An 18,371-nucleotide genomic window follows, 5' to 3' on the forward strand; every position below is an offset into this window, starting at 1 on the left:
TCATAGAATTAACTATATAGAAGACGAAGTCAAGTCAAGTCAAGTCAAGTTTATTTGTATAGCGCTTTTCACAATACAGATTGCATCAAAGCAGCTTCACAGTATTAAATTAAAATAATACAACAAAGTTTGTTTCAAGAGGAATTTATTGATTGATAAAATTAAATTAGATATCCCCAAAATATCCCCAACTGAGCAAGCCAAAGGCAACAGTGGCAAGGAACCGAAAAACTCCATCAAGTGACCTAATGGTGTCCTAAAACTCCATCAGGTGCCTTAATGGAGAAAAAAAACCTTGGGAGAACCCAGGCTCAGTCGGGGGCCAGTTCTCCTCTGGCATTGGATAGAGGCCGGATTGTAGTTTGAACTGTAGGATTATATGAATGCCTGGCTGAAGAGATGCGACTTTAATCTAGTTTTAAACTGGGAGAGCGAGTCTGAGCAACGAACAGTATCAGGAAGACTATTCCAGAGTTTTGGAGCCAAATGTGAAAATGCTCTCCCTCCCTTGGTGGTTCTGGATATCCTAGGTATGACCAAAAGCCTTGAATTTTCGAAGCACTGCTGGCTGGAGTGATTAGCACAACCCTCTGAGCGAACTCTCTGCTCCTCACCACGGGCTTCTCAGGTCCTGCGAGCAAATCCTTCCGCAGTAGCAGTGCTTCGCCTTCTGAGAATATAGTTCCCCGTATGTATACGGTTAGAAGATGCTGTGTCTCATGTGACCTTGTTATTTGTACACGCTGTGACTATACACATCACAACATGTAAATAGGAGAATGTTGGCGTTATTGTGTCACTTATTGGGAGCAGTATGCTAGCTGTAGCCGTTTACCTCCAGTCTTTGTGCTAAGCTAGGCTAGCGGTGGGAGCGTCAGACAGAGTTACGGCACGCACGGAGATGAGAAGGGGGTGTGTGGACTCATCTAACTCTGGGGGATACGACGAATAAGCTAAAGTCCCAAAAGTCCAAAGTTCCTTTAATGTTTTAAATAGAGGCCGTCACAAAAGCAAACTGTAAAACAGCTTTTATTTTATTTTATATATTTTTTTATTTTTTGTTATGAGCAACCATGGGTCTTTTGAAGTTGGGTAAGAATGACTTATTTTACCTTTTTTGCTCCATTCTCATTGTCATGGCACTGGTGTTGTGTGACAATCTATTGTTTAGCTCTTACAGGCTGTTATCTGGCTGTTAGTCAGTGTCACCAACTAACAATGGTGATGTTAGAGTTGTGCAATAAAATAATAATTCAAGTCCCATTAATGCTTGGTGGTGTCAGGTTAATGTGTATTTATGATAATGTGTATTTATGTTAATGAGCAAGTGACGTCATTGTCCCTTTAAAGTCCCAATAATGTTTGTTTTGGTCCTTATAAGTCACATATTCTTCAAAAAGAGAACTGTCTCTATAAACCACAATAGTTTTAGGGTGGTGTGTATCACGCTCTGAAGGGTGTATCTGAAGTCTAAAGTGTCCTGAATTTTTTCCAAATTTTTTTGAGTGTTTTAATCTAACTCTCATAGCTCTAGGACCTCAGGAAAGGGTAGTCCATCTAAACCACCACTGGGCCTGTTTGGAGAAAAAGTCTGGCTAATCCACATAAACCAGTATGTGTGTGTGTGTGTGTGTGTGTGTGTGTGTGTGTGTGTGTGTGTGTGTGTGTGTGTGTGTGTGAGAGAGTGAGAGTGTGAAATCCTTTAACTGAAAGTAAAATGAAATAAAAAACTATTTAAAAAAAAAAATACCGTAGTATCTCATTGAATTTGATACTAAAATAACACTGTGTAGAACTAATATGCAGACACACACGTACATAAATTAAGGCAACAAGCCAGTCCGTGACTTTGACTGACAGCTTGGGTGATTATTTGGGAGAGCGAGCAGAGGCCTGTGTCGTCCCATGGGTGTGGATGGAACAGGAAGTTTGGATTGTTGTAGCGGCTTCCTCATCACTTCCTATTGGCCTAATGAACAAAAACCCTCAGGGAGCCAGACGTCTGACAGTCAGAGTGTCTCAAGCCTGTTTATACTAGACATATCAAGGCAACAAATCATCTCCGGATAAGCACCGCCACCGACCAATCAGCTGTAAGCTCGAAAATAGACTAGACAAAACGGGTGATCGACTAATCAACTGCGTCCAAATATGCGCATCTCCCTAGTATGTAATATGCAAAAAACATATGTCAACTTGGTATTATTTCAGAATATACAGCATTCATGATACAGTAGGCAAACAATAACCAGAGATTCCAGTGGACACTTTACTTTCCCATTCTGCAATGGGAGCTGTAGAGCCACGAAATTCGAAATGTAAAAAACTAAAAGAGAGCAAGTGCAAGTGCTACAGGTACCAACAAAGTGGTTCCTTTGTGGTTACTGTACTTTAACAACAGGCAAGTAAATTATTTTTGTGGCTGTTATATGTCATAGATCAAAGAACAGGCGGGTCAAAGGATAACGGCAGATGAAGTATGTCCCGGAATGTATTTACAGCCCATATCTAAAGAACAGCTCTTCTTCGCATACTCTACAACTAATGTAATTTCAGACACAGCTTATCTATCCTACTTTAATTTCAACAGAAATCCATCTAATAATAATTGATTATGATCATTTTAACACAACTATAACCACATACATTACCGTTCAAAAGTTTGGAGTCAGCAAGACTTGTAAAAAGTAATACTTTGATTTAGCAAGGATGCATTAAATTGTTTAAAAGTGATTTAAAAGACATCATAAATGTTACAAAAGAGTTCTATTTCAAATAAACAGTTTTTAAAACCATTAAAAAGTAACACAGTTCCACAAAATTATTAAGCAGAACAACTGATTTCAACATTAATAATGTTTTTTTAGCACCATGATCTGAAGGATCATGTGACACTGAGTAATGACTACTGAAAATTCAGCTTTGCCATAACAGGAATACACTAAAATATATTAAAATAGAAAACAGTTATTGTAAATTGTATTCATATTTCATAATATTACCGTTTATACTGTTTATACTGTACTGGATCAAATAAATGCAGTCTTGGTGTGCAAAATAAATGTAAAAAAATCTTACCAACACCAAACTTTTGAACTGTAATAGGATTTAAAACACCAAAAACAAGAAACATTACACAATCTGTATCTGATTGTTATAGTCACAGGTATGTTTAAATTAAACATGTAATTAATAGAATTAATAGCTGTACTTTTCCAGTAATAACACTGTAGTTCAGACAAATAAAGTGACTCATTAACGTGTCAAAAATAGAAATTAGGTGTTGTGACAACTGTTGACGCATCACCATAACGGACACTTCTACTGTAGCGTGCAAAGTTAGACCATTTTCCTTGATCAAATATTAGTCTCGAATGAGTTTCATTTACACCTGGCAAATAGGCCCAAATATTCACAAATTGGTTACAAAGCCCAAAAAGAAAGCTAAAGATTACATCCAACTAAGGAGTAAAAGTCCATAAATACATTTTCCCTGATTTCTAAGTTGGAGAAAATTATTACTCGGGCAGACGCTGTGGAGGAGAGAACAAACCCATATCCATAAATACATGCTGAGGCTGAGATTGCTGCAAGCCTTCAGCATTTAGATGGCAACACAAATTACAAGTTGGCGATGCAGAGGAGCGGCTCACAGACGAGGAGAGCAGGTCAGTGGGTTTCCGGGTGAACTGGGAATGAGGTTAGAGTAAAAAAAAAAACAGACTAGTGCACTGCCCAATATGCACACGCCCTCATGACAAATCATTTCAGACTATATGAACCTGCCAGTTTCTAAAATCAAACAGCGGTAAGTTTCATGCCAATTTATGTTTAAAACCTTTAAAAAATAAAATAATTAAGTACGTTTAAATTAAGGATGGATCAGAACGGACGAATACTAATCTACCAAACAAACAGTCTGTCAGTGAGACTGACTAGTTTTCTAATTTATCGTTCCAGCTTTAATACCCTTTATTGGTCTTTAAAGTTTTGAACAATTAGTACCTTCATGCATAGCCGTTTATCAATATGGCCTGGTTTCACAGACAGGGATTAGATTAAGACAGGATTAGGCCTTAGTTAAATTAGGAGATTTAAGTAGCGTTTTTAAACATGGCTTAGAAAAAAAAAACGTTACTGGTGTGCATCTTGAGACAAAACTATGGCACTGACATATTTTAAGATCCGTCAGAGCAAGTTGCTTTAATAGCTCTATTTGGAGAGAATTAATCATCCTATAATGACTGGGGTGATTTTGTAGGGGAGTGCATCAGCATAGAAAATCCTTTTTTATGCTTTGTTTTCAGGTAAGTCTTACAGTATTCAGGTCAAATGTAAAATAACACTGCATAGTCTGCACTGTATAAATTAAATGAATCTTTGTTAAGGTGGATTTTCTCTTTGTCTTCTGGTGTTCGACTAACAATGATACGGTTGGCAGAAGGTTTATTGGGCTGCTGTCACTTTAATACCTGATGAACAGATCCAATATAATGATACTTTCTCAATTGTTTACGTTCACATTAGTGACTGTTTACGAAGATACTCGCCAAGATGGACATAAAGAGAACTGAATTCGATGTTCGCGTGACGTCTGCCTCTGTGTCGTGCTTGAATGATACTGACAGGACTTAAAAACACCCTCAAATGATAAAGTTTCACTCTATGATGGTTAACCTAAGCTTTGCAACGAATCTGCTAATCACATGCGTTCAGACATTGGGGCCTGGTCCAATCGGATCACGGATCAACTACGATTCCTACTTGACATCGCACATCTTGCGATGTGACAATCGCGGATGTGCACATCGCGATGTCGATGCTGAAGCGGTGTATATCGTTTAGCCCTAGAACAAACCTGGGGTTTCAAACTTGTACATTTGAAAAAAGTGAATCAAAAACAATCTCATTGCAACCATCACCAGACAATGCATACTTTCTTTGTTTAGACTAACATGAACAGAAGTTCAGCACATATGTCTTTATTTCTTTGGTCTGGTAGTTTAATCCTGAGGGTCAATTTGGGATATTTTCCCACAGCACTCACACTCGAGTACCTGGCTGTGCTTACGAGAACACAGTCCCATCTTGGAAACAGATGTGGCAACATGACATCAGACCCACAATGCAGTGAGCACACAAGTGCACGTGCACACACTCCTGCTGAGAATAAACAAAACCCTTTCATGAGCAACACCAGACTGCGTTATCGCCGGTTTGTGCATCATGGAACAGATCACGAAGCCATGTTGCCTTATGAATCATTAAACACAATCTGCCTAATAAAACATCCACATCATCTGACAGCAGATCAATCAATACCGCAATTCATACGCACTTGGCAGTGCTAAATAAAGAGTAATGGAAAACAAGTCCCAAATGCACTCCTGGGGAACACTAGAAAGAGTAATAAATCTTTGAACCAGAGCTGACCCCATTGTTCTTCCATTATCTAGACATAATATGAACAGTCATTTACCTCCAGCAGGGTCTCTCTGCCTCAGTACAGCATGTTTGGTGGCACCACTGCATTCCAGAGTCCTGTAGCCTAATAAAGCTGGATAATGACCATTTTCCACTCTCCCGTGTTTGATCTTTGTAACAGGGGAATTCAAAGCATACTGTTATCTGATCTAATTATGGGAAGTTTCATCCTCAGTCCACTAAAACAGTTAGGCTGTCTTCTAACACCACATTTAACATCATTTAGATAATCTTCCGTGTCATTGTCAACCCAGCAAAATATAAAGGAGAGGTTAAGATAAATTCAGGTGTTGCCGCAGTAAAGCCAGTGAAATGCTTCCAAGTCCTTGACTGAGCAGCTGGCAATAGTAAACATGTTTTAAAAACCACATTGCTAATCTCAACAGTGCACAAACCCACAAACAAGACCTTAAATCTTGCCCCGCTCATGTAATTTTGCAGTCAAATGCTGGTGTCATATTGTAGGAAATTCAAACAATGCATTTTCACCAAAGACTTTTGCTTTTTCAGATCATTTCACCCATTGTGATTAATAAACAACATCAAAGGAGAAAATGCATTTGTCAGATGTGTAACTACACCCAGGCTAGCACTTAGAAAGTGACTTCAGGCCTTGGGTGTAAAACAGACTTAAAGACGCAGGATTTAAGAGCTAAAGCCATGTGGCAGCTGTCACCCACCACAACCGGCACGCAAAAGCAAGACTGCCAGCGGTCTCCGGAGAGACGGTCGTTTACATTCTCCAGCACAGCCGCAAACGGACAAAACCAAACACAGTTGCTACAGTGCGCTCATTTTTAAATAAACTTTGGATAGCTTTGCAAACACAATAGCAAACGTACAATATTTGTGCAATGGAATCAAACAAACAAAACAACCAGGCAAACAATTAACCAGACAACTATAAAAAGTATGATCAGGGTGTAAGTTAACAATATGTGATATGCATCACTTCAGGAGTTCCAACAACAGCCATTGTAGTCAAGAAGATCCAAAGAGTAGCTTAAGCTATAGAAATAAAGAATTATATTTAATTATTATATATTATTTTTGTCTACTAACAATTTATAAGCAATTTAAAGCACTTTACTTACACGCATTATAATGAAAAAATGTCGTGTGATTCAAAGGTATGGGGTTAGTAATAGTAAGTTAGTAATAGTTTTTTTTTTTTTTATTAGGCTAATACTTCTATTCAGCCAAGATGCTTTAAATTGACCAAAAGTGACAGTAATGACATTTACAATATTACAAAAGACTTGTTTAAAATAAATTCTACTGAAATTCCCCCAAAAATCCTGAAAATGATGTATCATTATCACAAAAAATTAAGCAGTGCTGTTTTAAACTTTAATAATATAAGAAATGTTTGAGCACAAATCAGCATATTTGAATGATTTCTGAAGGATCATGTGACACTGAAATCTGGAGTAATGGCTTTTGAACGGTCAAATTAAAAGCACATTAAAAGACATATTTTATATTGGTGAATTTATTTTTTTACAAATCAAAAATTCAGGAAGTCTCACCCAGGCCGATAAGGTGATGAACAGACACGGAAAAATAAAGAAATTGATGTGAAGTGTCTCACCTCAAGCTCATAGAACTCCTGAGCATCGTCCAGGCCCTGGACGCGGATCTGAAGGCCCTTGTTGTGGCCTTTCCCTCCCGCTCCCATAGCCGAACTGAGGCTCTGCCCGGGCTCCAGGGTGCTGATGCCGGTGTTGTTCTGAGCTCCGAGCCGTGTCCCTGCAGGGGTCTGCAAGGAGCGGTAGGTGCCCTCGATCTCACCCATAGCTGCTCCCGATGCAGCCTACCCCCTCTCTCTCACACATATACACACCCCAGCCTGGAGACAACACAACAATCAAAGAAATGACACAATGAAATTAAATCTCACGCCAGTTATACAGGAATTGATATCATGGCAGATTATAAAAGGACTACTCCAGGATTCAAAGAAGATACTATTATGAAAACAGATGAAACTGGATATACAAAGATAGTAATTATTCCCACCACTGAACATAATGACTTAAATCATTCATCATTAAAGGGATAGTTCACCCAAAAAAGAAAATTCTCCCATCAATTACTCACCCTCATGTCGTTCCAAACCTGTTAAGACTTTCGTACATCTTCGAAACAAAAAAAACAAAAAAATGTTTGGGATGAAATCTGAGAGTTTTTTGTCCCTCCATTGACAGCCACGCAACTGACACTTTGACGCCTCAAAAAGTTCATAAAGAGATTGTAAAACTAATGCATATGAATTGAGTGGTTTAGTCCAAATTTTCTTAAGAGGCTTTTATTCACAATCACATAAACACTGATCAGCGAATATAAACAGGAGCTCAACCGAACCAGCTTGATGCGAGAGAACAAACCTCTTGCTGAAGCTCAAACGTGCTGCATAACACACAAGAATGAACCTCATTGGTTATCACACGTCAAACGAACATGTTTGTGTTCCGTTTATCATAACTGATGTGAGAGTTGATGAATGTTTATATGTGAATAAAAACCTAAATTAAATGTTCATCATATAAAGCGATTGTGTCTCTTCAGAAAAAATTTGGACTAAACAACTCAATTCATATTATTAGTTTTACAATCTCTTTACGAACTTTTGAAGTGTCAAAGTGGTAGTTGAGTAGGTGTCTATGGAGAGGACAGAAAGCTCTCAGATTTCATCAAAAAATATGTTAATTTGTGTTCCGAAGATGAACAAATGTCTTACGGGTTTGGAATGACATGAAAGTAATTAATAACAGAAATTTCATTTTTGGGTGAACTAACCATTTAACCATCTGAAGGTGAACATCATCCTTTAAAGACAACTATTGCACAGTCTAAGTCACTCAACTACAATTTAAAATCTTATTTAAATTAAAATACTTTACACTTGTACACTTTCCACCTGGCAAGTTCATCTTTGTTTTGACTTGTTTCTAACTAGTAAACCATTATCTATTCTAAGTGTTAAACAAGCAAACTATTCCGTTATGTAAAATCTCAATGTAGAGTCAGATCTTTTCTTCTGTATTGTGGCATATATCCTGTGATATGGATTATTGAAAAAAAAAATATATATATATATATAGCAGGGACTTTCCATCAGTTGTTGATTGGATGGAAGCAGATCTTAATGCAAGCTTTGATCAGACTAAATGTTTGGAGAAGTCCAACCGATGTTACGATATATTGATTAAAAATTAGCTTAAAAAACATACATGGATGAATCGTTCAAAATAAGATCAAAAAGATGCATTTAGAAAACAGAAGAATTTCCATTTCATGCCAACTTTATATGATAGGCATAAGCCAATCTGAGCTGATGCATTTATTGTCAGCCTAACATTCATTGACAGCTCTACACATTCAAAATATCTTGAATGACACGATTCATTCTTTCAGAAAAAAATTATTATGACCCAGCTCCCTTTCTTTCACATGGAACTTCATTCAGTTCCTTTCACAATTGGCCAGCACAACAACAGTGAAATGAACACAAGACAAGCTCACATGAGCCCTTACAAAATACTAATGTACTGTCACATTTAGCACAGTGACTTGCATGAGGTCTGATTAACAATGGAAACACTAAAGCATCAATGCAACACGACCAACTACAACATCCTAAATAAACAAGCTCCACTGTTTTGATGAGAATCACATTCACTCGGCATTAAATCCAAAATCATTCTTGATTCTGGCTCTTTAATGCAACAGGTTTGTTTAAACAATTTGACTGGAATGCCTTCAAAGCACAGGCTCACTTACACGCTGTGATCCAAATTGACCCATTTACCCTCATAGGAATGAAGTGAACATATTTGAGAATGAATACTTCATCCAAGATTTGGAGCAATTCCTGCCGCTGTATTAAACAATAATGGGCGACCATTTATCTTTTGTTTGAGCAATGAAGCAATTATCATGCACTTGATAATGCAAATGCAACAATGTTTAAAAACGATTAAATGAAAATATTTTATTTAATGTAATGAGTTAAAGCTGCATGCACCCAGTTCACCTACGATAAAAAATCTCTGCAATCTTAACCTCTCACGCCAACCTCATTTTACTTCTCGTGTGAGAGTATTTCACAAACACCGACAACAATATCCTCAACTGCAACGAAAAATAAAAGCGCACATTTTACTGTTTGTTATTACAGAGATGAAACAAAGACTGAGAAAGTTTAGTCAAACCGCACAAACATGCGAAGAGATCATAAAACTCTACCGTACGCTTCACTGAGACACGTTTAAATAAACTATTGCCAATATTACTGGTTCGCGTTTGCTTTAAATCTCTATTTCGGAATAAATCGACATCATACCTTTTATTTTTCGCCTGGTATTTCTTCAACTCTAAAAGAGTTACACGTCCGACCGTCGTTGTAGGCGAACTGTGGCCAAAGCTGCATTCTGATTGGACGACTTCGGAGAGATCTAGCCTTCTATTGGTTCAGTTTCGTACTGAAATCGTCGACAGCTATTGGCTGAGAGGTGTACCTGCGGATTGATTTTATTGGTTTCAAAATGCCATGTCGTTTGTTGATAATATAGTTATGGAAACATTTACATTGAATAGTTTTCAATAGGCAAATAAATAAGAGACGAAATTTAAACTATTGATTTGTGTTCAGTTGTTGTCTAAAACACTGTCTAATTTAGTTGCAGCAACAACAACAAAACTAGTTGTGTCTGCTCTCCTCTTTCCAAGAATTGCAGGAATGCCACAAAAAATGGCATACTGTATGATCACATGCAAAAATAAGCAAACATTTTATGTAAGGTGACATTCATAACAGTTGACATATAGCCTAAACAAATCATTAAGGAGTCACTAAGACTAGAGGGATATACGTTATAATAACACAATCTATTTCCACAGAATATAAGGGAGCAGAACAGAATAAGCACAACCTACACAGTACATTACATATAAAGAAACAAAAACAGCAACCCCACATTTGCTGACAGTAGTGACCAGGTTATTTGTCATAATAGAAAGTAGCTAAAGTCGCATAAGGACATTTGGAGATGCTCTATTAAAACCAGACATAAAATATGGTGAAACATATAGGCCTGTACATACTACAAACAAATATAAAGTAAGACCAAAAGACAAAACTAACTGAATTATATATATATATTCATTCAAGTCAGTAAGAGAAAAAAAAGATACAGTCAAAGTCTCTAAATATAGACTGTCCAGCAAAGCAGTCTCTCATTTAAAGGATGTTGTGGTTCGTTGTTCAAGGCCTCCATTGCGTTGTTTCAGCAGGCGTGTGGCTGTCTGTAGGACATACTGGATACCGCTGACGAAGGTGACATCTCTGCACATGTTCATTGGTGATTTCTACCACACATGTAGCAGAGAACATCTGTTCTTAATCAGAGCAAACTACTAACTTCAGTGCATATGTTCTTTAGAATTATAAAACATTTATGAATAAATCAATTATGTTCAAATTGTAATAAAAAAGGCACTGTAGACTGTAGGCCTACTCAGGTGCGATGTATTGAGGTGTTCAATGGACAACAACGAGGGGAGCTTTAGTCTACAGCTAGGAGATATGATCAACATCATACTGAAGAGTACCGATGGTGCTGTTGCAACACAACCCTGCTATTCCAAATGAAATTAGTCTAAAATTAACTAAACTTGCATGCTCATTCTCTACTCTGCTGTTTTTTAGGGTTCCTGGAGGGCCGTAGGGAACAGGATGGTTTTCCATGTTATGGAAACACAATCTTGAAGCCATTGACACTTTTGCCCCCTAGTGGCCAATGTTTAGCTGCACACGTTTTAGGAATATGAATAGTTCACTCAAAAATGAAAAGTTTTTATTTTTTTAAATTTTGTTTTCAGTAATCAATTCAGTGATTCATTCTTACCCCACTCCTCATACACTGTGTCTTGTCCATCTCTCTGCCCACCCAGAAGATCCACCCATAAGTCCTTCTCAGCTCTAAGAAAACAAACAAAGACATATCTTTGTTATTATATTAAGAGGAACATCATATTTTATACTATTAAATGTTTTGATCTTGTTATGCCATCTTGTGTCCTATATAGAGAATTTGACACTGTCAAGTTGACACAGTTCACTGTTGAGCTATTATGGTGGTGTATGGACCATATTATGGGTACTGACTCTGAATTTGTTTGCAGCAGAAGTTGAGAGGTTGTGCTCCGGTCATTATGCAGAAGGGCCAGCTGAAATATCCAGTTCAGCTCACATCCCTCCAGCTCCTCCTCCAGGTCTTTACCGTCGGCCACCTCTATCAGAGAGCGGTGCACATAGTCCTGAACTTCAAACTGGTCCAACCTGCACAGGCAAAGAGTGTTAGTTGTTTTATAGAGAGAGAGAGAGAGAGAGAGAGAAATTGAGACATTTTACATTAAATAAATACCACGAATCACGTGACACTGAAGATTTGAGTAATGTCTGCTGAAAATTTTGCTTTGCCATAAAAGCAATAAAATACAAATATATTAAAATAAATTTAAAACAAATTTTACAATATTACTGTTTTTACTGTATTTTTGATCAAATAAATTCAGCCTTGGTGAGCATAAGATGTTTAATGTATCAAAAACAGAAGAAAAAAAACAGTTACACTTTACAATAAAGTCTAATTTGTTCAAATTTTTTATTTATCTTTCTTAATGTTAGTTCATAAAATAGTCATTCATTGTTTGTTCATGTTATTTCACAGTGCATTAAGTAATGTAATCAAATAGGCCAACAATATTTGATTTTAATAATGTATGAGTACATTTTTAAATTAACGAATAAATGCTGTAGAAGTATTGTTCATTCTTAGTTCATATTAACTTAAGTAGTTAACTAATGAAACCTTAATGTAAAGTGTTACCAAAAAATCTTACAGGCCCCAAACTTTTGAATAGTATAGTCAATCTGTTTATCCATAAAGGATATCTATAAAATAGGTTTTAATAATAGAACCTACACACATTATGTAACATCAGTTTTTGGGCAATTTTAGAGGTTTCTTTATTCATTTCTGTCAATATTTATTGTGTGCACACATCCCCTATTTTAACATTTAGATGACCTTTTCCATCATCTAATGCTTGTTAAAGTAACTTTTTGAAAACACTAATATTTACCAAATCTTTACCAGGGTTACAGTGGAACAATGATGACTGGAGTGTGATAGTACAGATAGCACACACCTCTTCACAGGATTATGGTGAGTTGACGGGTACATATAATATTCCAAAGAGTAGTTTACAGGAGATTGCTGGAGTATCACAGGAAGATCCAATAGGGAAGTAGAGCGGGTAAGTAGTCTGTTATCCGTAGTTGAGACCAGACCAAGATTGACTGTGAGGTGTGTGCTCTTATCCTGGTGCAGATTGAATGCCGATAAGAAACAGGTGCGGGATGACTAGGTGTAGTGCCAGTGAGTGCAGATTAGGGACAGTTGTATCTGTTTAGATGACTGGGCAGATGGAGAGCATATGTGACATTACAACCCCCCATCCATCCTGATGCCCACAAAAATGTAATGGTCCTTGAACGACGTAGTTTGGTCTAGTTCTCAAGGGCCTGGGAGGGAGGGTCAGAGGCATTGAGGGGGAACAGTGAGTGAGAGAGCAGTGAAGGAGTTGGTGAGGGCAAACATCACAGAGCGAGTCAGACAAGAGCCAGGACAAAGACCCACGGCAGAACAAGGATGGAGTCAGAGATCTGACCGGGGGGAAGGCAGAGCCTGACGGAGCCGAAGGGGCGGTGGGACGAAGCGCAGGTGAAGGCCCGGAAGTTCAGGGTGCAGGCAGAGCGACGACTGACCAAGGCGGAGCCGGAAGGACAAGGGAGCCCGGTGAAGCCATAATCAGAATCAGAAAGAGCTTTATTGCCAAATGTGCTTGCACATACACACAAGGAATTTACCTTGGTATTGAAGCTTCCAGTCCACAAATATAAGTATATGTATAACAAGACACATAATAACATTTAAAAATTAAAAATATAAAAAAAAAGTATAAAGACACAGACAGGGCACCAATAATTCTTCAGCAGTCTGGACCATCCCTTGTCGTCTCCTGATGTCTGATTTGGTGGCTAAACCAAACCAGACAGTTATAGATGAACACAGGACAGACTCAATGACGGCTGAGCAGAACTATATCAGCAGCTCTTGTAGCAGGTTGTGAAGGAAGTACAACCTCTGCTGGGCTTTTTTCACAAAGTCAATGTGATTGTCCCACTTCAAGTCCTGAGAGATGGTGATGCCCAGGAACCTGAATGACTCCACTGCTTCCACAGTTCTGTCCATGATGGTGAGTGGGGGGAGTTTCTGAGTTTCTGTGGTGTCGTCTGCAAACTCCAGGAGCTTAACAAAGGGGTCTTTTGAAGTGGAGTCATTTGTGTAATTTGTGAGAAGACCAGTGGGAGAGGACACAACCCTGAGGAGCACCAATGCTGAAAGTGAGAGTCCTGAATGTGAGTTTTCCCAGCCTCACTAGCTTCTGCCTATCTGTTAGAAAGCTTGTGATCCACTGACAGATTGGGGTGGGCACAAAAAGCTGGGTCAGTTTGTATAATAGGAGATCTGGCCTGGTGGTATAGAAATCCGAACTGAAGTCTACAAATAAAATCCTTGCATAAGTCCCAGGTCTGTCGAGATGTTGCAGAATATAATGCAGTCTCATGTTGAGTTGCAAACTGAAGAGAGGATGGCGGTCACAGGTGGAGCTGAGGGGTTGAGGAGCCAGGATGGAGCCGACTAGTTGACTGTCTAATGTGGAGTTACGGGCTCGGCAGCCCGAGTTTAACCCAGGGGATCATTGTGCCAAGGCTGAGCTAAAGACTGGAAGACCCGAGGAGGATCAGAGTTGCTGGTTGGAGCCATCTGAGGTGCAGCCAAAGGACTGGCTGTCTTTTGTAGAAGAGGTGGGAGAGGGAGGCTGGGTTGTATCATTGGAGACGCAAAAGACTTGGAGCTGGCGGGACCAGCAGAGATGCAGGAGACTTGGAGCTTTGCGGGACCAGCAGAAATGCAGGAGACTTGAAGCTGGGCAGGACCCATGGAATCGCAGGAGACTTGGTTTGGAAATAGGAGGGAACTAGTGAGTCCATTATATTGACCATGCTCGTAGGCAGCAACTGTACTTCAGGGAAGGGGGCATCGATGGAATCCAACTCCACACCATCAAATTTCACTAGAATCCCCACTGGGACAGCTATGGGTGCCGGCTCTCACACCTGGTCAGACATGACGACTGGCTTGGGCTCTTGGATGAGTAGGGTTGCAGGCTCTGGCTCCGGCTGACCTTCTCCATTCGTGGCAGGTCCTTGTTGGTCGCTGGCTCTGGCTCAGGTGCTGGGTCTGCGGTGGGCTCTGTGACCATAGTGGGTGGGCTAAAGGGCTGTCTGAGCTCGGGTCTGTGGCAATCGTTGGCTCTGCCTCTTAACTCATGGTGGGCTGTGGCTCAGTGGCTGGTGTAAGTAGGGGTAGAGAGGGACTAAGTGGAATTCCGAGGCAGGTGGTGTCTCTGAGATGAAGACCGATGGCACCAGGAGGACTGATGTGGGCTGGGGAGGCTGTGACCAAGGGAAGAAGATGTCTTTATCCACTTCACCTGCTTTGAGGGAGGAGCTACTCAGCCACAGTGCATATTCTACACATATTTCCAAAGTACAGGTGGTAGTTCCCATTGTAGCTGTTTGAAGAGATCCAACCCACTCCAGAAGTCTTCAAAGTGTTGTCACTCCAGGACACCATGTGGGAATAGCTCGAGGAACTCGAGGAGCTTGTGGAGTCTTCTAAAGGGAGGCCATCCTGTGAGATGGATAGGAGCAACAGAGTGGATGGATGAATATGCTGTTGGGTTCATGATGTTTGGGTCTGGTCTTCTGTCGGGGAACACCAGACTCTGAGACAGAGATTAGGTTAAACGCAAACAGAGTATTTATTGAAAGTGATGAATTAAACCGAAAGCAGGTGAGTAGTGGCAGAGTCAGAGTAATGATGACCAGATGAATATGAACTAACGGAAAGAGCACACTCCAGATTGCTGGAGTATCACAGGGAGATAGCTGGAGATTCATAGGGAGATCCAATAGGTAAGTAGCCTGTTATCTGTAGTTGAGACCAGACTCTGGCTGAAGCCGAAATCACCCCCTAAACCCTCAACCACCATTCCATAAGTTAGTCCACTAATACAGTTCACTTGAAGGAGTGAATGAAAAAGAGTGAGAGAATTCGGATAGCTGTTGAAAACTCGAAAAACATGGCCGCCATCAGCCAATGAAGTTTGAGCACCTATTAGACAAGGTTAACGGAGGCCGATCGGAACAAAACTCGATGGGCAAGTCCGACTCGTGGCCCTAGAGGTCTGTAAGAATTTTGAAAGAAATCGGCCACTAGTTGGTGCTAACGAGTTTTATGGCTCTGTAATCACGTGGTGTTACACACATCCACGGAATATGCATATCATTTGATGGATCTCCTAATCCCAAACAACTTTGCCCCAAGAACCACTGCTGTCAAACCGCTCATTAAATATTTGCAAATATGTTAAAAACCTACTTTTATGAACTAGTCCTAGGTTTTTCGCCCGATCGGAACCAGACCAGTCTAGGACAATTCTCTTGACTCTCTAATCTAGATCAATAATTATAAAAAAAAAAGTTGAACTTTTGCATTTTTTGTATGGCTATAGACCTTATGCACCAGAGAAACGTGGGCGCCGCCATCTTTAGAATATTGTCTTTTAACTTCCGTTTTTGCGGTCGCTCTGTATATTTCTATGGCGCTGCTGTCCAGGAGTAATCAGCTTTTGAAGTGGATTTACTTCATGTAAAGTTAACGAAAGTTATCATGAGGATTGTAATGTTTAAAGCAGATGACTTAACAAATGTAAGTCGACCGGGAAGATTTTAAAACGAGCCGTTCATTAATAAAAACGCAAAACGCTGTGAAAATACAGACCGGAAGTCAAAAGACAACGAACGCAGCGCTGAAAAGGGGCGGAGCTACATAAGGTCTATAAAATGGGTGTGGAAAAATTAACTCAAAAGCCTATCAATCCTAAACGAAAACTCAGAACTTCACGAAAATTGGTGAGCATATGTGACATAACATTCTGAACAAGCATGCAAAATTGTATGGATATCAGACCATAGCTGGCGCTATAACGGTTAAAAAGATTTAAAACCATTATATGGTAAGTTGCCTGTATTGGCTGTAAATGGTCTTTTCCATCTAGTATGTCAGTGGTTACATGCTTGCTAAATAAAACTTAAAAACTTTTGAAGCTTTTGTGCTTAAAGGCTTTACCCGCCTGAACCCCGATAAATGCTGCTTGCAGCTTTAATTTTTTTAATGTTTTTGAAAAAAATATCTTATGCCCACTATAAGGCTTCATTTATTTAATGCAGTAAAACAGTAAAATTGTGAAATATTATTACAATTTAAAATATATATTTTTTATTTTCTTATATTTTAAAATGTAATTTATTCTTGTTGACAATGTTGAATAATATTCAGCAACCATGACTGCAATCTTCAGTATCACATGATCCTTCAGAAATCATTCTAATATGCTGATTTGGTGCTCAAGAAACGTCTTATTGCTATTAATTTTGCAAACAGTTGTTCTGCCTGATATTCTTTTAATATTTTTGTGGAAACTGTGATACATTTTTTCAGGATTATTTAATAAATACAAAACAAATACAAAACATTTTAAACAATGTAAAAGTCTTTACTGTCCCTTTTGCCCACTTTTTAACGTACCCTTTTTTTTTTTTTTAGAAGCTTTTTTACAGGACCCACACTTGGTTTGAACAGTAAAAAATAATTTCATTATGCAGGTCCAACATTATTAATTCCTGAACATGACAGTGAACAGGAAAGAATCACATCTGAATGTTTTCTACACTGAATTGTATTCAATGTACAATCTTGTTCAACAGACTATACACACTAGCCCTGGTTCTTACCTTTGACTGATCTATTTTATCTTTGCAATGCTAGAAAACAATGACTTTCTATCTCTTGGTGCCAGAGTGTCTTTCAGCACTGAAGATTCCTGAAAATGTTCTACAGCCACTGTCAAGCTCTGATGATATGTCTGCTCGGATGTGACAACCTCATACAGATGCTGGTGAAGGGGTGTGAAGATGGACAAGAGCAAAGAATGTTGGAAGAACATCAGAAAACAGGGTAGAGGTTATAAAAAGGAGGTCATGTAAATGAAAAACAGGCATTACCATAACCATAAACTTTAGAGTACCTCTTGAAGCTTTAGCTTTTCCTTACTGAGCCGGCTCAGAATTCCACTGTCTCTTACAATGTTTCGATCCTGCCATAAGTTCTCTAGTGACTTTTTCTTAGTATCAACACACATGCAATTGGAGTCTCTCTTAGAGGGGCTTTCTATCAGTTTGTCCACCAAACCAGGAAGAGGCAGCATTGTTGGTGTCCTCTGAACATCTTTCAAGCAAGTGCTCAGAGAGATACTCCTCATCTGTGTTTTTTTTTTTTTTGTATTCTTGGTTTTTAGGAACATCTGCTGGACTCTCTCCATTGGAAACATCTGAGATGAATACGTTTTTGAGTAGACTTTCTACTTTTGACTTTTCTCAGTTCATGGATTTTCCAGGAATTGAACCCATGACCTTGACATTGCTAAGTCCATGTTCTACTGATTGAGCTTAAAATGATTTTAATATTATGAACAATTTTTAATGTTTCTCCATAACGTTTACGTTTTTTTATGGACTTTTAGGTTGCCTGTTCCTGTTTTTCCCCATTTGTAGTTTGCTACCTTGGTTACTGATTATGTTCACCTTCCCCATGTTAAAAAATCAATTACAAGCCTTGTGTTTGGTTCTG

The 18,371-nt window shown here is 38.9% G+C and overlaps 2 protein-coding genes across 3 annotated transcripts in view; both read right to left on the reverse strand.

Moving 5' to 3' along the window:
• farp2 (FERM, RhoGEF and pleckstrin domain protein 2) overlaps window positions 1-9,980 on the reverse strand; it is a 65,178-nt gene extending 55,198 nt beyond the window's left edge. For both annotated transcript variants that reach the window (XM_082136738.1, XM_082136737.1), the window contains exons 1-2: window positions 9,830-9,980; window positions 7,076-7,333 (exon numbers count right to left, since the gene is read on the reverse strand). In XM_082136738.1, coding sequence (XP_081992864.1) covers window positions 7,076-7,279 — 204 coding nt within the window. In that variant the 5' untranslated portion in view covers window positions 7,280-7,333; window positions 9,830-9,980. The remainder of the gene's footprint in view (window positions 1-7,075; window positions 7,334-9,829) is intronic.
• Window positions 9,981-10,374: 394 nt separating this feature from the next.
• On the reverse strand, window positions 10,375-13,089 carry LOC309514020 (uncharacterized protein; the record flags this gene model as incomplete). The annotated part of the gene is made up of 4 exons (XM_082190135.1): window positions 12,700-13,089; window positions 11,654-11,827; window positions 11,394-11,467; window positions 10,375-10,418 (listed from the first exon to the last, which is right to left on the reverse strand). The coding sequence occupies exons 1-4, from the start codon at window positions 12,732-12,734 to the stop codon at window positions 10,375-10,377; spliced, it is 327 nt and encodes a 108-aa protein (XP_082046261.1). The 5' UTR covers window positions 12,735-13,089.
• Between the last annotated feature and the right edge of the window lie 5,282 nt (window positions 13,090-18,371).

Source organism: Leuciscus leuciscus (assembly GCF_965113295.1).
Source record: "Leuciscus leuciscus genome assembly, chromosome: 14".
NCBI lineage: Eukaryota > Metazoa > Chordata > Actinopteri > Cypriniformes > Leuciscidae > Leuciscus > Leuciscus leuciscus.